Source organism: Echinops telfairi, unplaced genomic scaffold (assembly GCF_000313985.2).
Source record: "Echinops telfairi isolate 266 unplaced genomic scaffold, ASM31398v2 ScPeMD7_7407;HRSCAF=8445, whole genome shotgun sequence".
Classification (NCBI taxonomy): Eukaryota; Metazoa; Chordata; class Mammalia; order Afrosoricida; family Tenrecidae; genus Echinops; species Echinops telfairi.
The window spans coordinates 1,098,079-1,123,560 of NW_022111307.1; the positions used below are offsets into that span (position 1 = coordinate 1,098,079).

The 25,482-nt window shown below is 37.1% G+C and overlaps 1 protein-coding gene across 1 annotated transcript; it reads right to left on the minus strand.

Annotated features, from left to right (window-relative positions):
* Window positions 1-768: 768 nt before the first annotated feature.
* On the minus strand, window positions 769-24,965 carry CLDN16 (claudin 16). Its single transcript, XM_004713401.2, is given in 6 exon segments — window positions 769-1,395; window positions 3,127-3,318; window positions 3,739-3,903; window positions 5,799-5,901; window positions 24,551-24,682; window positions 24,684-24,965. Coding segments are annotated over 6 exon segments (924 nt in total). The 5' UTR covers window positions 24,882-24,965; the 3' UTR covers window positions 769-1,261.
* Window positions 24,966-25,482: the final 517 nt, after the last annotated feature.

Consider the following 25,482-nt stretch of genomic DNA (forward strand, 5'->3'; position numbering starts at 1 on the left):
TATTGTAAACACTCCTTTTGAGGTCTTCAGTAATTTACAATTTCATTTCCAGTTCTCCAAAGAATGAATTTCCAGTTCAGCTGATATTCTTTATAACGTACGGCATTAATTTTATTCATGTGAATTATAAGGAATAAGAAAAGCTTCAGATTGAAACTAATAAAGATTTAAAATTTTCACCATTTTTAAATGGAAAATTATTGCATTCTCAGTATGAATGGAATCCAATTAGCAATAATACATTGACCTCCTTAAATGTGTATATAATCGCATTCTCTTATGTATAATTTTTTTGAGTAGAGTTGTGAAGACTTATTTCTTTAATCTGACAAGCATTTGCTGAAAACATATCATATGTCAGCTGTTTTGGAGGTTTCTAAGAATCATGAGCGGTAGTAATTTAAAGTGGTGAATTCTTATATTAGTCAGTCCTGAAACATATTTGGATGTTCAATCAACAAATGATTCAACTTCCTGATTTAGCTATTGCAACTGTATTGTAATAATTTGCCAATATGTACACAAAAGCAGAGCAGTGGTGAAATAGTACATAGATCCTGTATGTTGTTAATGAGGTAGAAAGTCACCATCGATTCCCAAATTAATTTAACTTTTCCCTTTGGCAATTAGTGTGTGTGTGTGTGCGTGCGCGCGTGTGTGTATCACAGGGGAACAGCAGTTTCTGGTCTTCAATGTCCACTGATGGTCAGTACATGAACTTGGAATTTTCTTTTACCGTTTTAACAAAATCAGAGCAATGGCAGACACTTCATATAGTAGTTTAATTATGTTAGAATCATTTTCTTTAAATTTATTAAATATTTCTCTCAATTGAGAATACAAAAGTAAATCAAAGCTGGGGAAAAAACTAAGAGGATCATTTCTTTTGAAAATCGTTTTCTCTTATTAATGTCTCATTTTAAAATATCACCATGTCACAATTTCTAACAGCAACATACAAATCACAAATGAACATTTCAAATGCCTAGCCATCTTATCTTATCTTATCTTTAAAATGTATGTGTGTCTGAGAGAGAGAGAGATGGAGAAACTGGGTGTGTAAAAAGAAAGAAAATGAGGAAAAATATGATAATAATAGAAAAAAGTAATGAGAAATGGACTTTTGACTAAGTTGAGAAACGGATTTAATTAAACAGAGAGTCTAAATGACAGTTGGTCCTGAATTTATGCTAGTTTATTAACTTGAATATATTGATTGATTCATTAAGCAGTGCATAAACACAGGCTGGTACACGGTACTTTATACCCGTGTGTCCACAGCATACATTTTGGCAGTCTCTGTCCGAGGTGCTATGGATGACTTGGCCATGGAAACAGCCGCAGTTGAATAAGCCTCCCTCATGGAGTAAGGGTAGTTCCTCTTGGGTTCGACATCTGAAAGAAGTTAGTGCAAGAGTAAACATAGTTCAGTAAGAATGTTCTTTGGTGGCCTCATGCTCCACTGCCCCCTTGCTAACCAAAAGGTCAGCAATTCCATCTCGCATCCACTCTGTGAGACAAAAATGTGACCGTCTGCTCACTTACAGAATGATTTAAAATCAGAATTAGCTCTAGAGCACCAAATATTTCCCGTTAATCAGGGGTAAGGTGCGGTGGTGGGGGCATAGTGTCATTTTATATATTCACTCAAGAAAGGGGTAAGAATAGGGGAATTAGTTTTGATATTATCCAATAAAATGATAGTGATGTCTTTAAAACAAACCAGGGACATATATAAGCCACAGATACATGAATGGATTTCGAGCTTGCACTTATTGTAGGCCAGTCTAAAACACAATAGCTTTAATTATGTGGCCCCAATGAATACTTGCCCTCATGAAGATATCACCGCAGCAAAATATGGTGAAGAAATCAAATGATGCCCAGGCATCAGAGAGGATATTGTCTGAGGTGTAAAGGCTAGTATTAAAATAAGCAGTCACGTAAGTGAAGTATCAACTAAGTCCTCATGGGAGAAGCATATTAGCCTGTGTGATCCAAGTATTATGCATATTTAAATCCAAGACCAAAGAAGGGGACTATATTAGAGCTTAAATTCTGAGCACCCAGATTACAGATGACTATGGATGACAGTGAAAGTCCAAAGTCCACTTGCGGGGTGCCCATGTGGACTAAGCCTCCAAGAAATCCCCTCTGACCATTGACTCGGGATGTGCATGACAGGGTGAATTGGAAAGTGGATTCATTCAGATACCTTAGATTAAAATTAAACACCTTACAATTGACCTATTTTAAATATATTCTAGTTTAATATTTTCTGCTTTACTTTTATTAATGCTTGTTTCTGTTTTGTTTTGTTATTGTTTTGGAATTTTTGAGGGTATGTTTGTTCGGTATATGAAATTCAGGATAGGTAAATCTATAGATACAGTAACTGGATTAATAGATTTTTAGGGTTATGGGAGAGGAAGTTGAAAGGAAATGAGGGGCTAATAATGAGTGTAAGAATGGAGAAAATGTTCCAAAATTGACTGTGGTGATTATTGTACTAGTTTTTTTAATAGGCTTTAACCCAAGAGATGGATTGTGTGTGAATTGTGTGATCTATGAATTATATGTCAATAAAAATGTTTAAGAAGTATGGGGACAAAGATAGGAATCTTCTAAGGAAATTTTACTTTAAAAGTACCAGGAGTTTTCATCATTAAAGTTACTTTTTGTTTGAAAATTTGGTTAAAGTTTCCATTCTTTTCAATGACACAGCAGATTGATTTAGCTTTTTTAAGGTAATGGTTTTAGAAACTCAAGAGAAACACATTAAACTCTTTAAAACAGCTATCTTCTTTATTTTCAACCCACTATGTTTAGCTCAAAAGTGTAAATTTAACAAATTAGATTAACAGTAGATATATGAGATTATAATGCATTGAAAGAATCATTATAAATTTGAATCTCCGAGAGAATTTTAGCTCTTGGTTTCCTTTTTACCACTGACTGAGCAATGAGGCTCAAGTCTTGTAATTCAGTTGTTCAGTAATTATTGAACAATTGTTATCTTCCATGGAACTCAGTAGGGATTAAATGAGTGGCATTATTCTGTGCTGGTGAAATGTGTTTCCATTGTGTTGGTAAGTATGGGTGTGCGCTATTTTGTTTTGTTCTTACCTCTAAAGACATATAAGCAGCAGGTGAGCATAGTTCCAGCCAAAAAACACCCCAGAGATCCAGCCATTCCAAGCCAACAGGACCAACCAAATTTATATTGGATGCCAAGAAATATATTGTGCAAAATCAGAGATGAACGTTCCACATAAACATCAACAGCGTACCACACAGAGCCAATGATCCCTGGGGCACCTGACAAAGAAGTGAAAGGGCATCTGGCATCATTCAGCATGGCAATAACAATACTGAGAATTCATGAGCAGCTAAATTTGGGGCAGTTTCCCTTTATCTCTTTCTTTGACCTTCTTCTTGTTTCTCTTCCAAATCATAGCTTAGTATATACATAAGGGGATGTGCAAAAATAAGGGAGAGCAGAAGTCATCTGTTTTACTACCACCCCAGGACATCAGTAAGCCTTGATTTGTGATCTTATCATAACTATTTAAGAACTGAAAAACGTCGTTTGGAAAGAGGTGTCCGTAGCTTCTTTAATCTTGATTAGCAAGCTACATATGATCATAAAATGAAGTTCTGTGTTGCACAGCATCCTTCTCTTTGACCTCCAGTCCGAAAATGAGTATCTGTATTCCCATCTCTAGTCCCAACCAGTACCTGCTATCAGTAATGTAACTCCAGCAATGACACAGAGGCGAATTTTGATGTAGGGCTCATCAGGGAGAAATTTTACACAGTCCAGACCCAGAAGCAGAGTGACGAATCCAAATCCAGCTAGAATATCTGCAGTAATCATCAATGCCCGCGTCACCACCAGCTTCACTGGAAGATCAGGGCATGTGGTTATGACAGAGAAAAGGAACCTGTTCCTTCACAGAGATGTATGAACAGAGAATCACATACAGTAACACAGGCCCATTCTTAGATGTCAAATCGTTCATTGGTGTGAACATGAGAATGAGTTTTTTTATACAACTAAGAAATCTTTTCTCCCATGGAGCTGAGGATGAGTTCAAATTCTTGACCTTTTGATTAACAACCAAGTGCTTAAACCACTGCATCACCAGGGTGATTATTATGTAATCTTATTGCTATACAAGGAGAGTGCATGGGACATAGTGGGAATTTACATAAATGTTTTCCTGACCAGAAATCATCTTACAAGTGTTATAGATGACCATTCTGCAGAAATGCTGAATCACTAAATGTCTAAATGTTCACTATACTTATTTGAAACTTAATTCAAGAAATTATTACAGGACTCATTACTAAAATTTCATATGAAGGAGCACTAGAAAATATTCAAAGAGCTCGTGCCAATTCAGGACGTCTGGTAGTGTTGTGGTCACACGTTAGGCTGCGATCTCCACAGTGCGGCAGTTTGAAACCTCCAGCAGCTCCTCGGGAGAAAGACCGGGCTTTCTACTCTCCTACACAGTTACAGTCCCAGAAACCCACCAGGGGTCACTATGAGTCAGCATTCACTCCATAGCAGTGAGGATTTTTGCTTTGTTTTGTTTTTATTGCCAGTTCAAGCTGGTGGGAGTCATATCTTTATGAAATTTTTGGAAGGGCCTAAGGTCCACATGAATTTCCATTCCTATTGACCAAATCATACAACTTGCTAGGTAGGGCTAGGTTAGCACAGAGGGGAAAGAGTACAATGTAACGGCCTTAGGAAAACTTTTTTAACAAATGGAAGAAATAAAATATGTTTTAAAAAGTTTCAGGCACTCAACTAGTTAATGGAAGATGAGGTTATTTCAAAGCACTGCTCCTTTTAAGTGCCTTTTATGGACTGAAAGAGTGCTATTGAAATACGGGAAAAGTCACATTCCAAGGGTTTACTTTTCATTTATCTTGAGGAAAGAATTTGCCATGTGGTGCCATCACCCATCATTTTCTTTGAAAGAAGCTAAAACAGCTTTCCTTTCACAACAGGGCTGGTATTTCTTGGAGGGATGTCTTTAATTTTTTTTTTAACTATGGAGCAGGATTGAGAAGGTGTTGTCTTGTTTTTTGGTTAAGATATTTCTATTCATAAAAACATGAGTCAGCTTATTAAAATGTAAAGAACTTAAAGCTGGATAGAAAGAAGAAAGATGAAGGAGATGGTTCGACGATATGTATCTGTTCACTGGCCGCTCTGGTCCCCACAGTCTGGGTGTTTTTCTTGGATTATTTGCCTGGTCGGTTTTATTTTTTCTCTTTTTAATCTCTGTACTACTATCTCTAGCCTGCTCTTTCTTAGCAAATTTTCCATCGAAATAGCTGTAAACTTTCTGTATGAACTAGGTCCTGAATGAAAGAAATCTCTAAACTGCTTTTCATCGAACCTGTCAGTTCTAATCATAAAATCACAGAACCCTAAAGAATTCCTTTCAATTCAGAAAGCATTTATTAGAAGCCAACTGTGCATAACTGTCAGGCCCTTTGGGGGATAGCAAAGATTCTACCATTAGGGAATCTAGAGATACATGTTAAAAGATAAAATATGTTAAGCAAACAAAGAAACAAACAAAAATAAATCTTCAATTCACATTTCAGAAAAGAATTCCATTTCCATCTGAAGCTTTTAAAACAAACTGTAGCCTTTTTTCCTAGTTGTATCAAGATAAAAACACACGATGTAAAAGCTGAATTTCCTATGTCCTTCTTTTCTGGCGGGCCATTTCACCACAGCCATCCCTGGTAGCAGAGGTGTACAGCATACATACATGGGTGCTCAGCAAATATAGAATCGTACTCATCGCAGGTGCGAATCCCATCAAAGGCATTTGTGACACACTCCCACCAGAGTCCTCGGCATTTGGTGCTCACCTGGATGTGGAGAAGACACAGAGTGAAACGGTTCGTGCAGACACACTTGAGTTCTGCTGGATCAAAGGGAAAACCCGATTGTGGGTTTGATAGCAAAGCACAGTGGTTACAAGCGTGATCAGAATTTAATTTGCAACAAACAATGAATTTACAGTATTCTCCCTCGAGCATTCCCCACCAGGAAATGAATCTACTTACTGATTTTGGAGGGCAGAACTTAAGTCATGATTATGATAGTAATTTCAACTCTAAATATATTCAGATGCAATGGCTAATTCCATCGTTGAGTTCTCTTCCTGGCGACCAATCATTTTCTTCTCTCTGATATTTACTCATTAAAAATATATAGCAATACGTAATAACTGTTGACATCTTGAGTCTATTAGGAATTTACATTAATGCATTTTCTTCATTGTGAACACTACGTTCCAAGAAGAAAGATACTATTTTATAGTACGTATAAATTTTCAATTAGTACCTAAGCAAGACATACAAAAAGTCACCTGTAAATGAAATATTAAAATCCTGGCTCATCCTACCCTGACAGATTATAAATTCTTAAGTTATAAACTGGATGTCAACAACTGAGCATTACTTTCATACAATATAACAGCTGTAAATAACTTTTACATGGAAATATCGGGCAGAGGACTACAAGTGACCACTTGGAGATAAATGGTACCAATTCCTTAAGCCTTCCAATCTTTTATTATTAAACTGTACATCACAGTGGATTTCACAGAATTGTAAACATGTCAACTGAAAATAGTCTTGACAGATGCATACATATGGAATAGAACTAATATGATTGTTTTCCTGGTATCAATTATAAATCAACCTTATCTTGAATATATTAGGATAGTTTAGTAAAGTTTAACCAAGAATTATCTTGAATTTTTTTCCTTCCAAAAATAAACAAATAAATAACAGAATAGGGTGGTAAGAGAATATGAAAGTACAAAGCCATTGCCATCAAGCAAATCCTGGCTTTGGGGGTCCGCTGTGTTATACATGGAGCTTCCTCACAGGGTGTTGGGGGCCATAATCTTTACAGGAGCAAGTCATCAGGCCTTTCTTCCGTAGTGCCACTGGGTGGGTGAACCTTTGTATTAGCAATCTAGCATGAACTATTTCTGTCACTCACAACCTAGTTGGAAGGCTGTGGTTGTATAGCATCCACTCATTTTTACTTTATAGGCTATAGACTTTGGAGCTTAGTGTTTCCTAGGCTGAAATCTTTTTCTTTTTAAAATCATTTTACTGGGGGCTCTTAGAGATGTTATAACAATCCATAAATCAATTATATCAAGTGAACTTGTACCCATGTTGCCATCATCATTTTCAAAACATTTTCTTTCTATTTGAAACCTTTAATATCAGCTCCTTTTTATTCCCTCCCTCCCCCATCCCTATCACCCTGATGAACCCTTAATAATTACATAGTATTGCTTTTTCATATCTTACACTGCTTGATGTATCCCTTCACCTCAATTTTTGTTATTCATCCCCCTTGCAGGAGGTTATACATCCATCATTGCTGTCACTTCCCCCCTTCCCCCCACCTCCCTTCCCATACTCTCATGGAATCACTATTCCCATTACTGTTTCTCAGGGGGTTTACCTCTCCTGGATTCTGTGTGGCAAAAGCTCTTATTTGTATGAATGTACATATGCTGTTCTAGCAGGATTTGTGAGGTAGAACTGGTGACATGACAGTGGGCATGGGGGCGGGTGGGGAGGAAGCATTAAAGAACTAGAGGAATATTGTGTGTTCATCAGTGTTATACTGCACCCTGGATGAATTGTCCCTTCCATCCATCCCTTCTGTGAGGAATGTCCAATTATCAACAAATGGACTTTGGGTGTCCACTGTGACCCCTCTCCTTCACATTGATATAATTTGTTTGTGTTTGATCATCTAATACCTGATCCTGTTAGACACCTCGAGATCACATAGGCCAATGTGCTCCTTCCATGTGGGCTTTGTTGCTTCCCTGCTAGATGGATGTTTGTTTAACTTCAAGCCTTTAAGACCCCAGATGCTATATCCTTTAATAGCTAGTCACCATCAGCTTTCTTCATCAAATTTGCTTGTGCACCCATTTTGTCTTCAGTGATGTTGTTAGGAAGGTGAGTATCACACAGTGCCACATTATTAGAACAAAATGTTCTTGTGTTGAGGGAAGACTTAAGTAGAGGCCCAAAGTCTTTCTGCTACTTTAAAATTATAACATATAAATTTATATACTGATGCCCCTATCTTCATATATCAATATATTTACATATATATGTCTATATTTATACGTCTATATGTAGTTTTTACCTCCTAGTTCTTTATAGGATGATATATTTTCTGGAGAAGATTACCAGATCTTTTGGTGGGCCTGAATTATTGAACTTTTGGTTGGCAGCTGAGAAGTTAACTACTCTACAACCAATGAGGTTATAATTGGAGTGGAAAAGAAAGGAAAGAAAATATAAATACTTTGCTTGCAAAACTATATATATAAACCATATATATTAACGATATTAAAAAATATTTTTTCCCATGAAGTCGTTCTGACTCATTGCAACCCTATAGGACAGGATAGAACTGCACCTGTGAGTTTAAAAGCCTGTAATCCATTATGGGAGCAGAAAGCCTCATCTCTCCATCTGTCTATATAAGTAGATAGGAAGAGAGAGGGGAAGGGGCAGAAGAGGGGAGGGAGAGGTACCTGGAGTGAGAAAGGTAAAGGAAGAGGCCTCTGAGAAAGCTCGGGACATGAAATTCTGTGCCCCGTGTTTCACTTTGAATCTGTTTTGTGTGTTAAATGACACTCTCATACTGCTAACTCCATTACAATTTTTTAATGTGGTACCTTTTTAAAGTAAAATCCTTGCTGTATATACTTGAGTAGAAGCCAACCCGATTATCAGTGGAGGCATCTAATTTTACCACAAAAACTGCTTTAAAAATTTGCTGAAAAACTCGAGTTATACATGAGTATATATGGTATAATTAGTAATAATTGATCATAAAAATTGAGTGTATACAATCAATCAGACACTTTTTCAGCAATACTTTCTCATTTTTGTACAAAGACTCAATAGATGATCACTATTCTTTTGCTTCACTTTACAAATGAAGAAACAAGAGCTGGTTAAATGCTATCTCCAAGAAACTATGTAATACACGCTGGAAAAGAGTTTACATCTGTCTGATCATAAACATCACAGAATATGTAAAAGCCATTTTAAAAAGGCTAACTCTATTTCAGGTTAATATATTGTAGGATTGGACATGAAAAGGTCACTTTAGGAAAGGTAAGCCTTAGCTTGAAGTAGAACCCAAAGCTATTCCCCAGCCAAGCTTCACTGGGTCTTGTTCTTTCAAAGGCTTCATCTGGCAGTTACGTTCTGGGATTAATGGCAAATTCTCAGACCCAGAGAACTGCAGTGACCAAATAGCGAATGTGGAAAACAAGTCTCGGTACATTAGCACATCAATTTATAAATAAATATATGAATATCTAAATGTATACATGCACAAAGCTTAAGCTCATGTAGGAAAATCACAACCTTTAAATGTAGATTAATACAAATTTATTAGCTGTGTTGGATCACTGGGAAAGATCTTATCTTTTTAGAGCCCCAATTTCCTTACATATATAGAGGAGATAATGAAGGCTTGTTTTTCAGAATCAAAATTTACAAATATATATACTATATAAATGATTTCCACAATAAATGATCATTTTATTAAAGTGCTTAAACATCCTAGTAATCATAATATGGCTGTATGTAGACTTCAGTGATCAGAACTAATGTAGAAAAAATTGTATATAGTGGGTTCCATCTAGTTTCCCAAAAGTTATCCTAATCCCTGGTGCTTAAATTAACTCTTTCAAGACTGAATTATTTTCTGGTTGAATACTTGTGTTGAAACTACGTTTTCAGTAATGAAAGGTATTTTGAATGAAATGAAAAAAATTAAGGTGATATGAATTTTGACACAATCATCTGCCTCAGGGGTCTCTGGTGCTGCAGTTTGTTGGGTGAGGCCCACGTCTTCCTATTTACACAGTTCTACAGCCCCCACCCTGTCAACCTTGCCTCCCTCTGACAAACCCAAAAACCAAATTCACTGTTGTTGAGTCTATTCTAGTCACTAAAGTCAGGGCAGCAGCTTCTTACTCAACCCCAGCGACAGAAAATGTTGCTAAGCACTAGATGTATCCTGCGGGATAATAGGGTTTATGATCTAAACCCCAAACTCCCTGCTATCGGGAGTAGAAAGGCCCAGATTTCTCCCTCAGAACAGCTGCTGGTTTCTAACTGCCCATCTCAGGTTAGCTGTCAAATACATAGCCCCAGTGTCACCAGGGCTCCTTAAAGTTCTCAAGAACTTTAGATTATCTGGGCTTATCAAGATCGACTCTATAGAGGAGAGAGACACCGCTACAAGAACCGAATATTAATCAGCAAATACATTTCAGTTGTGTGAAGTCACCCAGTTTGTGGTAAATTGTTGTAGGGTCTAGTTAATTCAGTCGAGATGATTTGTACTGAACTATTATACCATAACAGAAAACAAATCTTCTCATAGACTTTCAATCCCTCGCTTAGCAGAAACAGGAAATCCAGTTTATTCCAACTCAAACTAGGTGAAGTGGATTTGAGGCCACTATTCTATAATCAGTGTCCACATTTTCCTGCTGTCGACCTCATATGGGAAGGAGAAAGACACACACACACACAAAATAACAGACCTACGACATTAAGGTCATGTAGGAAGTTATTTAGAAATGCCTATATGAATACTTTGATTTGACACTAAAAGAACATTTCTACCTTGCCAAAATAATCCAGTAGTGGTGTCGTTTTCAAGGCTATTGATCATTTACCTGCAATGACCATATTTAGCAAAGCAATGAGCTCATTAGAGGAAACAAGGAATCCAATTTCATTAGGTATTAATGCTCAGGGGCTAACTATTAGATTGTTTGGAATTCACACTCAGTTAAGGTACGTGACAATAGTGGCTCTAATTAACTAAACTTCTATGTTAATATAGCACTTAACAGAGACTCTCTTAAAGGTGCCTTTGTGCAAAGAGAACAAGGTTAAAAAGGCTTTATGTTATTGAAGTTTATGAAAGGCCCGCCTTGTCTATACATCTTCATTTCCTTACCGCTCTACTGAAAAATGCCTTAGTAGGAACGCCCAAAAAGACTGGCAAACCTAAGTTCTTAAGAAGTAGTAAGACAAGGTTTTCACAAAGCAGAGCAGTGCTTAAAATATTATGACTAACCTTTCTTAAAGGGCAAGAAATCTAAAAGTTCAGGGATAATATTTTATCTCGAAGGATCACTTAAAACAAAAGATTTCAAATACAATCTTTCTACTTTGAGCATGTGACTTATATGTTAATAAAATAATACAGCCTATACTAATTATATGTCAATGGATATCTGTTGATACTGAGATAAGGAGTGGATTATCTTCTAAATAGAGAAGTTAGTTTAACCAGGGAATGACAATAATGTAAAAGTAACAAATATGAGACCAGAAGAAATCTTTTTATTTCATTTAGTTCCCAAAAGGCAGAATCTAGAGATTTAGAGAAAAGTGTCAATTTCTGGCTTCTCTTAGAATTTCATCATCAGGTTAGGGATCTCTACTCCCAGTAACATAGCAACAATTTGCAACAGTTGAATGGTAGTGCCTGTCCTTTTATGTGGAGTTTGTATGTACAAGCCACATTCCCCGTGGTTTCCTAACCATATAAAATATTTCATTATCTTTATAGGCCTTTGTATGCATCCATCTTCCAGGTCTGCTGTCTATAATCTGAAATGCAACATTTTGTCAACTATATTCATTTCCTGCCAAGTACTGGGCAGCACGCTACCTAAACCTTTTTTTGGAGATACATGATCAGGACAGACAGACGTAGGGTTTTCCTTCAAGGAATCTACAAACCCTTCTTTTTTCACACATAAGTGCTCAAAAGACCATTACTGAAGGAGAAAAACTAGTTTGATGGTTTCAATTCATAACAAGAATTCACACTGTAACTTTGGAATAGGAAATGGGTATGCTTACATTATACCACCAAAGAGTGACGGATACATATGTCAACTTGACTCCATAAACTGAACAAGGAAAATACAGACTCTGCAATATGCAAATGACAAACCTTTGCTTAGTGAAAGTGACGAGGACATGAAGCAATTACTGATGAAGGGCAAAGAGTCCTTTGAATGATGGTGTTGAAGACTACTGAGAGTATAATTCACTACAACAAAAACAAACCATCTATCTTGGAAGAAGTACAAGAATTCTTCCGAGGAGAGAGGATGATGAGATTTTGTCTCATGGACTTTCAACATGTTATCAGGGGTGACTAATCCACAGAGACAGACATAAATGCTTGGTAAAGTAGAAAGTTAGTGAGAAACAGGACAATCCCCAGTGAGTTAGACTGATACAGTTACTGAAACAAGGAGTCACCAGCCAATGTGAAGGTGGCACAGATTAGGCAGTAAGTCACTGTAAGTTGGAACCAACTTGATGGCCCTTAAGAACAACATCTATTACGATGTAAAACTCTTAAGAATATGATAGTAAATGATGTTTTAGATACAAAATTTGAAATGTTTTAATTTTCTTATGTTTTGGATACTTTAATTTAAATTCCAGAGTTTCTAAATTTTTGTATATTTTAATATTTTTCACTAGTTCAAAACTGTAGAGAATTTACTGTAAGTCTTAATGAGGCTGAGGGACTGATATTAAAATAAAGATATATATGTTGCTGACCTTTCTATTCTACTTATGATTTATATTTATAAGCTTCTAAGGAAACTGAGCTTATTTGATAAAGTATAATCTTATCTGGTAGAGTTCTTTTTGTTTATTTGTAGAAAATGGGATAACGGTATAAATTGCAAGGAATAATATATAATGCAAACCCTGTTGTTCTGTTGCCTTGAGTCAGTGCCTGCTCATAGCAACTTTATGTAATGCAGACCCAACCCTCACCCAATCCTGTTCAATTTCACAATCATCGATATGACTGAGCCCATTGTAAAAGATACTATATCATTCCATCTCAATAAAAGCATTCCTCCTTTTTACTGACTCTCTTTACATCATACTTTACAAAGCATGATGATTTTCTCAGGGTTTGGAGTCTCCATAATACATAAGACAAAGTCTATACTTGTTTCTAAGGAGTATTCTGGCTGGCTTCATACAGACAGATCTGTTTATTGTGCTAGAAGCCCATGATATATTCAGTATTTTACATCAACACCATCATTCAAATGTGTTGTTTATTCTCACACATTCTCTACTTGTGTTCTAGCTTTCACATCCATATGAGGTCATTGAAAAGATCCTGGCTTTGGTCAGTGCAACTTATGCCTCAAAATGAATGCACATTGTTGGGGTCAATTTACCCACTGTAATAAGTCATTTGATGTCTTGACTGATGCTCCCCTGGACTTGATTGTGGATGTAAGTAAGATGAAAGTATTAAAATGGACCCAAAAGGAAGATCAAATGATTTTAACCTAATTGTATCTACCATAATCAACGTCAATGCTATCTGTCTGATGCAAGGCAACCCACATCCCTGAACTATGATCAGAGAATATTCACCAGAGGCTTAGTCGATATTGGGATGCTGCAAATGGAGTTTGGACTTCCACTGCCATGCATAGCCTTCTGCAAACACGGTGTTCATAATTTGAGATCTGATACTATTCCCTCCTCCAGATTTGGATTTTATTATTTATAGTCTTTGAATCACACAATGTGCGCTTTTTCCATATGAACTTAGTTGACTCCTCACTTAGATGGGTGCTTGTTTTAAAAAGACAGCCTCTTAATATCTCAGACACTATTCTTTCTGATAGCAAGCACCGTCTGTTTCCTTTACCACATTTTGACTCTTCACTATTTTCTGCTTCCTTTTTGATTGAAGTTTTTCTATTTTATTTTGTTGTCTTTTCCCCCCCATTGTTTCTTTCGATGTCATTTTCTGTATGTGTAATACAGGATACATACATGTATAGAAACAGTAACTGGATTAATAAAAAAAAAACAGTAATTGGCATGACAGAGGATGTTAGGGGGAAGTAGGGAGCTAATAACAATAACTAAAAGAAAGAATAAAATGTTTTGATTGTGGTATTGTGGGATAATAATTACCCAGAGACATGGCAAGGGATGTAAAAGGGGACATGACGAGCTAACAATATTAACTACAAGAAATGAAGAAATATTTTGATTGTGGCAATGATTGTGCAACTCTTCTTAATAGGATCAAACTATTAAATTGTATTATGTGTGGATTATATGCCAATAATAAAAAAAGAATTAATCTGTGAAAAACATTATACCATGGGTAAACTTGGGGGACCTTATGCTGTGGGAAATTAGTCAATCATGAAAGGAAAATTGTTAAACACCACTATGATGGTAAATAGCCAAGAATGGGTTTTCATACTAAAAATATCAACTAAACTAAACTTGGAAGCTTAAAAAAATCCTTGACAACTTTAATGTACTGTAAATGTACCACGATGTTGTTGATTAGTCCATTTTTGAGAAATTTTGCTTTCATTACGCTGAGTTATAATCCATTCTGAAGGCTGCAGTCTTTCCATTTCTGTCTTTGAGCTTCAAGTTATCTTTGCTGTTAGCAAGCAAGGTGTGCCAACTGCATATTGCAGATTGTTAATAAACCTTCCTCTGGCCCTTCATGTAGTCCAATTTTTCAGCTTATTTCCTCAGTGTAGAGATTAAACCAGTATGACAAAAGAATACAACACTGCCACACACTTTTCTTAATTTTGAACTATGAAATATCCTGATGTTCTGTTCCTATGAATGCCAGTTGTTCTGTGTACACATTCTACATGAACACAATTATGCGATTTGGAATTCCCACTATTCACAATGTTACCCACAGTTTGTTGTGACCTGCACAGTTTAATGTACTTGAAAAGATGTTAAAATATAATAAGTTTCTTTCTGGTATTTTCGGTTTTTGATCAAGATCTATCTGACATCAATAATGACATCCCCGATCCTATGTCTTCTTCTGAATCTAGTTTGAATTTCTGACACTTTCTTATCAGTTTACTACGGCATCTTTATTGCATACTTGATCAATTTTAAACCATAGAAATTGTCAGAATTCTTCAATTTCTTCATAATTGACTTTAGTGGTTAGAGTATAAATTTGAATAATAGTAATTTCAATCTGTCTTTCTTGTAAGCATATGGATATTAGTCAAGCACTAACAGTATTGAACTTCAAGATAGATCTTGAAATGTTCTTTTTAACATTGAACGTGGCACTATTCTTCTACAATATGTCATTTCTAGCTATAAAAATGATGTTAGAAACCACATCTGACTTCTTCTAGCTCCCGAGGATGAATATCACATGGTAGAAGTCAGACATGCCTCTACCTTCTATTCCTTTTGACCCTATTCGGACACCTGCAGCCTTCCCACAGCATTCTACATCTGTAGCTGCTTTCAGTAGTTCATTGAAAGGGCCACACCAACGCACATACATGCTCATAGCTATAGGATAGCTAACAGACTACAATTCATGTAAGAAATGCTCAGGATACATTTATTCATTAGGACATTTTAATTTTTGCTTGGCCTCAGACAGGCCACTCTTTAGCACTCAGGCCTTTGGCCTGACCTTTGCCTTGCTCCAGCTGTGTTATACAGCTCTTTTAGGGCTGTTAGAAAATGCTCAAGAGGAGCCTTAGTATCATAGTGGTTATGTTTTTGCCTGCTAAATGCAATGGCAGAAATTCAAAACTACCAGGTGTTTCTCTGGAGAAAGATGAGATTTTCTACTCCCTAAAGAGTTACAATCTCAACCCAGGAATAAGGGAACAACAAGAGATCTAAAATCAAATGGCAAGGAGGGTGTAGGATGCCTAGTGGAATTTGATCAAGGGCAATGTAGCCAAGAGGAATTACTGTGGGCTGAATGAAGGTTGAACATGATATTGGGGCAGGTGGAAAGTAAAAGGAAATAAAGGGAAAATTTAGGAGGCAAAAGACATGTATAGAGGTATAAATATACACATGTACATATGAAAATATATTAATATTTGAAGATAAGGATATAGGCCCATGTCCATATATTTATGTAAGTATTGAGGAAGGAGACAGTCATTGGGCCTCTACTCAAGAAAACTTTGTTCTAATAACCTGGCATTCTGTGATGCTCACCTTCTCATTCACTGAAGTCAAAATGGGTGCATAAGTAAATGTGGTGAAGAAAACTGATGGTGCCCAGCTATGAAAAGAAATAGCATCTGGGCTTGAAGGCTTGAAGTTAAACAAATGGCCATCTAGCAGGGAAACAAATAAGCCCACATGGAAGAAGCACACCAGTCTGTGTAGTCATGACATGTCAACAGGATCAAGTCTTAGGCACCAGAAGACCCCAAACAAACAATCGTCTTGATGCAAATTTAGGTCATCAGAGTGGACGTCCAAAGCCCATCTGTAGACAATTGAACATCCCCTCACATAAGGGTCACAAAGAAGGGACAAATTAGCCAGGGTGCAGTTTAGAACCAACAAAACACACAACATCTTTTGTTCTTTAATGCCACCCCCCCCCACTAACATGACCTCAGTTCTACCTTACAAACCCAACTAGGCCAAAGCATGTACACTGGTTCAGATACGTGCTCTCCATACACGGAATCCAGGACAGATAAGCCTCCCGCCAGCAACAGTAATGGGAGTAGCAATACCATGAGGGTAGAGGAATGGTGGTATATGGGGGAGAAATGGAGAGGCGATCGCAAGGATCCATGTATCACCTGTTCTCTTCCCCCCACACACACCCAGGATATGAAAATAATAATAATTTATCAAGGGTTCATAAAGGTGGGCAGTGGGGAGGGAAGAAAAAAATAGGAACTGATACCAAGGGCTGAAGTAGAAAGAAAATGTTTTGAAAATGATGAAGGCAACATATGTACAAATGTGCTTGATACAGAATTGATCTATGGATTGTTAAAGAGCTATAAGGGCCCCCCACTTCCTTCCCCCCGAAAGAGTTACAATCTTGGAAACTCATAAGGGCAGTTCTCCTCTGTCCTATAGGATTTCTATGAGTTGGCATCAAACTGATGGCAGTGAATCAGTTAAGTAAATATGCAAAGGGCATGCTACTCTGCTATCAACCTCAACTCCCAGAACCTGTTTCAGCTCCATGAGTCAGCAAAACGATCTCTTGAAACTACATGTTCAGGGGCAACCCCCTCCACAGAACCATACTCTTATCCAAAAGCCCTCAGCTTTACTTGCTCTGCGTGCACTGGCTCCTGGTTCTACTGCTGCTGCTCCTCTGCCACTCTTTCAGTATCAAAGCTGACTCTTGGATCAGGAATTCCAATGCTCTGGGTTCTCAATGTCCAAAAGATGCACTCCATTCCTACTCTTATTTTTATTGTTAGTGAGAATCTCCCCTCCTTGCGTTGGATTATTTTATACCCATCAGAATGGTACTAAAAATGAGCTCTATTAATAATGCTTGACAGCAGAATTACATAAATCAATCACTATCTTCTCCTCTCTTCTTCTCAGGCCCATCAGTAAATTAAGCCAGTTTGGTGCGAATAGCTACGGATAGAATATCTATATAAAATAAGTCACTTCATTTCACTGTCACAGTAAACCAAATGGTCATCTGATTACAAGGGGCCAGTCTATGTCAGCTCATTAATGCTTAGGATATTAAGTTTTATATGTTTCATAGCATTTTTGTTAACTTCTAGTGTTCCAAGATTCAACCTGGTATATGTTCCAACGATGAAAGGATGTTTACTGTTGTTCTTTTCATTTTGAGTTGAGTCCTAGTGTTGTAATGGGTTACACATTGGGCTACTAACCTCAAAGCCAGCATTCAAAACCACCAGCGGGTCCATGGGACAAAGAAGAGACTGTCTAATCTTATAAAGAGTTAGTCTTGGAACCCTATGGAGGGAATTCAACCCGGCCCTATGAGGTCTCTATGAGTCTGAATTGACTCAATGGAAAGGGGAGATGACATCAGCAAATAATGTTCTTAAGAGCATTATCTCACCAATCCCATTAAGACTGACTCACTTTAACAAGGAGGTCATCCCCATTCTTATACTCTGGTCCTTCCAACCTGTGGGGTTCATCTTCTGGCATTCTGTCAGATAATGTCCAGCTATTCCTAAGATGTTCAGCAGCTAATTTTTCACAAGTGATTCACCTCTTACTTCTTTCTAGTCTGTTTAATCTGGAAGCTCTGCTGAAACCTGTCCTTCATCGGTGACCTGCTGGTATTTGAAATACCAGTGGGTTATTTTCAGCATCACAGAATCACATGAGTCACCATGGTATGAGAAACGGACACACTACTTGTGCAAACTTAGTAGGTATTACAAAATTTTTGTAGTCTTCCTAGTTATATGACATAAACACAAGCTTACTACTCCTATGAACAGTTACAACCTCAGAAACATACAGGGAAGTTCTACCCTGTCCTGTAGGGTCATTATGAGTCACGCATCAACTGGATGGTAGTTGAGACAGTTTATTGTGCCAACCTTGCTGATAAACACATGTGGGATTAACTGAAGGGTGGAGGGATAAATGGCTTGGTGAGCTTCACCTTTCTAATTCTTGGATTTCTGCTTTCTGATGGTCAGACCAGGGTGCAGCTGCCTTAGCCAGTTGCCTGCTTCAGCTGGCAAGGCTCACTTCCTGAAAGACATCCCTGAGGAGAAACCACGTTGACCTACCCCATGCAGCCCTGGGTGCTGGAGCAGGTGTGTGGAGACCCCTGCCAGCTCTGAGATGGTTACACATTCACTGATTTAGCTTTCAACCTGCAATCAGCATCATTGCATATGTTTTGTGAGATGGAGGAGGACTTTGTGGATTGTTGTCGGACATATGGTTTAATATTGGACTTGTGGGCTTGGGCAGCACTGGGTGGGGATGTTTTCTTGATGTGCACTTACCCTTTATATAAAACTCTCTCTTATACATGAGTTTCTGTGGATTTGTTTCTCTAAAGCACCCAGACTAATACAGCAGTGAAATTCATTTTGTTTTATTTTTAACTATCTAAATGCTTTGCTTTAACAATGATTTTACTCTTTGTTAATGTCATATATTTAATATCTCAGAATGCTTTCTTTATAAAATTTTGGTATTACAGCTTTGCAATAATTATGATCCAGCAGAGATCCCAATGTATATTGAGTGAATGGCTACAAATAATAATTTTCTGTTCTTTCTCTACTTTGAAGTAGAGGGTGAAAAAATTATATTCTCTGCACAAGAATATATTCTTCACTAACTTTACTAAGCATCTTTGAGGGGTAGAACTTTATTTCTATCCAACTAAAAAGAAGCACCAAATCCATATCCCAAAAATAATTTAAACCATAGCAAGATAAAAGACCTGTCTTGAAAAATGAGAAAGGAAAAAAAAAAGTAGTGGTCTCCACACAGAGATACTTCTTGGCCTAAAAGTGAAACTTCCAACGATCATCTTACATCTTATTTCTTCATTTATTCAGTCTTTCAACACATATGCCAAGCATCTTACTAGGTCTTCCATCAATTCATGTTGACAAATGCATCAGGAATCCCTAACACGCGTAAATTGTTGTTTGGTACCATAGCTCATGAGATGAATGAGAATGTTCACAACTCAAGTGTTTTTTAGAAATGTTTGAAATCTATTCGGAAGTAAAATTTGTACCATCAGAATGCATACTTGGCACAATAATTTTTATTTTATGTCTGAGGAAACTGTAGCATCATTAATACAAATATGCATCTCAAGGGAGACTCAGATTATTGGAATAAAATTAATTTCAATTTGGGAAAACCATTAGAAGTAAACATTTTTAATCATACAAGCTTTACATTCTCAGTAAATACTTAGAAAAAGGTTAACTGAAAATGAGATTATTGTGTGAAAACATTCTTCTATTTTTTATAATTGAGAGATTAATAAATCTGAGAAGCTCTTTTCTATTTCAGTATAAATAATTAAAAATTACCGATACTGCAATATAGTTCACAAATAAATGATATTGTTACTTCATAGTTTATTTTATTTAAGTGTGAGCATTTAACACACAATTCTTGGTATTATGACTGTATATTTTTTCTTCTTGGTTATAAACAAAGGAAACTGTCATGAATACAAAAATTGCAAACTGAAGCTCAGAGCAAGCAGTAATGAAATGTCCTCAAAGGAATCAATAGTGAAAATGGGAATAAACTACAATCTCATATCTTTCTCTTCAGCAAACATTACACAAAATGTCATTGCCTCCTCCATAACAGCAAAAAAAAAGAGAGAAGGCTATAGTGTGGGGCATATGTGTGTGTGTGTGTGTGTGTGTGTAGAGAGAGAGAGAGAGAGAAAGGGGGGGAGAGAAAGACATATTTGGATATTTGTATTTGATTGGTACTGTGGTAATTGCTTCAGATACAAAAGTTCATTTATTCTTTATATAAAAGCTTATGATGTACATATTATTATTCTCTTTTCAGAAGAGGAAATGTGCTTTATAGCAGTTATAAAGTCTCTCGAACTCCATGCACCTACTGCTTGGTAAGGGTAAATTTAATCTCAGGTTGCTCTTGCACCAAGTGCAATCTGTGAGCATACCCAGTAAATATCATCATATTCCCACACCTCTCATGGTATTGTGTAATAAGTTAAATCAGAAACGGCAATTGGGGGAATGGCCTGAAGGTAGTTATGTATGATGACTTGTATATAGTCGCTTATTTTCTTCCATTTAAATTCTAGGTAAGTGTGTCCACTATGCCTCCTATTGCCTAAAAACATTAAAATGGATATCAACCTTGACTTCTCCCTCTTCATTACCCTCTTGCCCCACATGCAATTAATTATCAAATATATCCATTTGGGTTATTTTGTGTTTCTGAAATTGTTATATGTCTTTCCATGCTTGGCACCATGCTGTCCCTCCAGGGCTGTCGCCAAAACAAACTAATAGTTCTCCTGATATCTCATTTTCGTCCTCATTCCAATTGTTTTCCATGAAGGGTCATAATTATTGATCTTTCAAAAATGCACAAGCATGCTTACTTCTAACCCTCCGATGATGCAGCCAGTCCTTGGTGTTCTAGCTCGATAGTCCCTCTTCACCTAGAAAGCTCGCTCAGGGGTGAAATGCCAGCATCCATAGGCCCGGAGCACTGCCATGCTTGGCCTTCTGGTGGTTGGAGTCCCTACACCTCTCCGGCCTGAGTCATGCCTGTCCTAAGAAGTAGTGCTGAGCATACAACCCATTTAAATGATAAGGAAACACACTTATAATAATAATCTGGCTTATTTTTGAACACCTAATTATTAGTCATATATACTATATTAAAGTAGCATCATATAATTTTCTGTTTTGATCCTTTTCAGATGTTCAAAGGTCAGATTTATAAGAATACTGTTAACAAAAGACAAGAATGAGAATTTTCAAGTATTTGACTTATATTAGAACTGACTTGCAATGGACTAATAGAAATGATACCTCCTTTATAAGTCATCTGCTTCCTGAATTTGAGCTCCTTTCTGCCTGTGTACTCTATTATTCATATCAGTCTTTTAATACACCCTGGGTTTTCCCTCACTCTTTATTTGGCCATGCTGCAATTTCTGTGTGTAAACGCCATCTGCTGCCATTTCTACTTTGGGGATCATTTGGAGAATCCTTTGCAGCCGCTTGAGAATGTCTTTTTCAAACGTCTTTTCCTCCAACACGCACCCTCAAATATCCGGTGGAAAGAATAATCGTGCTTCCTCGGCCTTCATGGCGTGCCTCTTATTTCTCGAAGTAACAGCTGAAACATTCTTTCGTCATAGCTGCATATGCATCTTTCCTCCAGATTAAGTATTCACTTCTGAGGAAGATCTATCCTTGTTTGTTAACTTTGCTATTCCTCTTAAAACGGAGGATGAGCAAAGCACCTGGTGTATATTTCACATTGTGTTATTCTGAGTGAGCAATAGAAGCCATCTTCCAACTCTCATGCCTATATTCCTCTAAAGTACTAGCAAAGCTAGGAACCTATAACACCCTTCTTGTTTACATTTTCCATTGGCGTACTTTTCTTTTTGTTTTATTTTATTTAAATCATTTTATTGGGGGCTCATACAACGCTAATCACAATCTACACACAATTACATTGTGTCAAGCACAATTGTACATTTGTTGCCATCATCATTCTCAAAACATTTTCTTTCTACTTGTGTCCCTGGCATCAGTTCCTCATTTTTCCCCTCCCTCTCTACTCCCCCCTCCCTCATGAACCCATGATAATGTATAAATTATTATTTTGTCATATCTTATACTGTCTGACATCGCCCTTCACCCACTTTTCTGTTGTCCATACCCCAGAGAGGAGGTTATATGTAGATCCTTGTAATCGGTTCACTTTTCCTCCACCCTCCTAGTATCGCCACTGGTCCTGAATTTCCTGTGTTTCAAACCTTTGTTGTGTCAATTTTTGTTCAAGAGTTGATTAAAGTGGATGGTTAATATAGACAAGAGGCGATGTTTACATGGTGGTTGGGTTAAAAAGGGTGAAAGTGATGTAATTAAGTCATTTACTCTATGCACATGCAAATGTTATGAATAATAGTATACATTTATATTCCAGCCAATTCCAGAAGCAATTATTATGTGATAATCTCATCTTTTTATATACAGTTGACTTATGAGAGCTTATTATTAAAGACTGCTTACAAATAAGGTGGACTTTCTTATGGGGAACCTTTTTTCTTACAGGATTTGGAGGCTTCTGCGGAAATGTTTATTTCAATACATTTCAAGTACCAGAAATAACAAAGAAGCTCAGAAATACTAACTTGTGTCTTACAAGAATTTACTTGAGATGAATAACCTGAACTGCACATCTCATTCATTTTAACTAGAAATGTACTTTCACAAGGCAGGTGGAAAATTGGTTGGATGTACTTAAATAAACCAAGAAGGCAATCCAAAGGTCCGAACATCCAACCTCTCACTCAGCCAGTGTTGACCCTTCCCCGAACTCCATTTCACATCAAATGAAGCCGGCAATTCACTCAGTTTAAGTAGAACAATTTTCAAATTGTTTTAGAAAAGGTTTTAAAAAGCCTTAATATTTAATTTTGCATCCTTTAATAATTTACAAATGGAATTTAACTATACTTAAAGCCAACGTATTTCTGCTATTAATCATAATCTACTAGCAGTTAGACCCTCATAAGCTAATAGAAGTAGAATGCTGTATCTGCACTATTATTTGAGCACCACGTATAATTTTTTTGTGTATTCACTACTTATATGCATGCTAGAAAATATACATGATTAGATTCACTCATAAAAAGCATGTTAGACAGTATTTCAATCTATCACAATTTCAAGAAATATTTTCTAGCACTAGCACTAAAGAGGCATTTATAACTCAATTGATTTTGAAATGCCATGTGTAGGTCAGAAGGAAGTTGAAAGCAAGAACAATAAGCAGCAAAAATAATACACAGCACTATAGAAAAATTATTACTCACCATTTATATCACTAACTCGAGTCTCTTAAATAAAATCAGGGGAAAGATAGATAGATAGATAGATAGATAGATAGATAGATAGACAGACAGACAGATAGAGACTCCCTCTTGGCTATCTTGACTAAATGGCAGAGTGGCGATGGTATAGCATTTGTTCAGATAAATAGTTACGTGTAGGATATACATGAAAGAGCAAATTAGGTTCTCTATATACACATCTATTGAGTTCTAATATGTTATTTCTTTTACCTACCTACAATTCCCTAAACCTTATATCTATAGGATAGCAGCAGGTTTTGATGATTTATTCTTTTATGCAGTTCTATCTCTTTCAGATTCTTATCTCCACAGGCAATGATTTTGACTCAAAACTACTTCTCTCTGAGATTCTTGAGTGAGAAAAATAAAATTCTCAAGTGTGATTTTTTTTCCTTTTTCATAGTAGTCAATTCCCAAGAGCAGTTCCTTTTTTTAAGAGAGAATTTCTCAAAACCCCGATATATCCCTTATTCTTTCAAATGTACTGGAAATATATTTTCTCTCTTGGGGTATTTTCTGCGACTATGGCAAGTCCTTGAAATATAATTATTCTATTGGATACAATGTGCATGTCATATGCCTTGAACCATATGCCTTGAGTTACTCGTCTTAGACTTTTACCATTTCTTAAGAAAGTTCATCATCCTATTCTTAAAGCCTCAACTAAGCTGAGCAAATTCCGATTTAAGAGAAGGGTAGGTGCAGCAATGACAAATAAGGAATATGCAATTATCTTGTTATGAACTTGCTTTTATTTTCAAAAGGGGGGTGGTCTTTTGGTAACCTCTACTGTAAAATGGGGAAAACAAAGCTGCCTCATAGATTTACTGGAAGAAGTTGAACTAATAGTGTAGAGAAGTAAGAAGTAGGTAACTAAGTAGTTAGTCTAGGTTAGCTATTACTACTCTCATTGCTTATCCTAATAAATATAATGAATGGCAGAATAACTATAAGAAAATTTGGGTGGGCTTGGGCCAGAAAGACAATTTATTGACTTCTTACCTCCAGGGAATCATCGGCATTCACCATCCAACAATCTGTCCAGGTGGCCACAATCAAGAACCCAGCAGAGAAAAAGGCAAAAAAGCAGGCAGTGTACTGAAGAAGGTCCCTCATTTCGGTGAGCACGCTGTCCAGAAGGGACACATGAGCAGATGTCAGCCCTGGACCACTCAGATAGTTGGAGCTCTGTCAGAGACGTCTGTGTTTCTGCTACCTGAGGATGTGAAATCACTGGTCGATTACTTTTCCTCACACCCCGTTGCAGGCATTCTGAATTGTAGTAGGAATAATAGTAACAGGCTGTAACCAATAGAGGGGTCCTAAAGGTCATTATCCCGAGTCACCAGCCTCCAATCCGAAGCCAGGCCGATGGAAGGACTGTGTTCTGGGTGGCTCATTTGAGAAGATGGTCACCAGGAGCAAGTGCAAAGATGGAGAGGAGGGTCCCACCTCATGCGGGAGCCTATACACTGCTCTTTCTCAGGCCCTCCAGGGAAAGTGAGCTATTCTCCTCCCCTCGGTAAGAAGGCTGCACGGTTGACTGAGTGCTACTTTATGATTAGTACTATTTTAATATTCGCTGACTACCTTAGACAGACAGGGCACTAGTGAAACTATGCTAAACCAGGGCTGGCTGAAGGGAGTTTGCATTCCAAAGTGTTGGGCACAGCAGCCCCAGGAAGGGTTTCCAGCACCTGGAAAGCAGGTAGCTCCTTGACTCTTAACCTTTTGACATCTCAGAGTGGAAAAGAGTGTGCATTTTAATTTAGACAGCTCTGGGCATAACCCTTTGTTTTGAAGCTTACAGGCTGTGGGAGGTTGGGTGCAGTTTCTATAAAATGGTGCTATTAATACCTCTTCATAGGGTGCTTGCGGTGATTAAATGATGTTGTGTATCTGAATCATTTAGAGAAGTATCTTACAGTAATAAG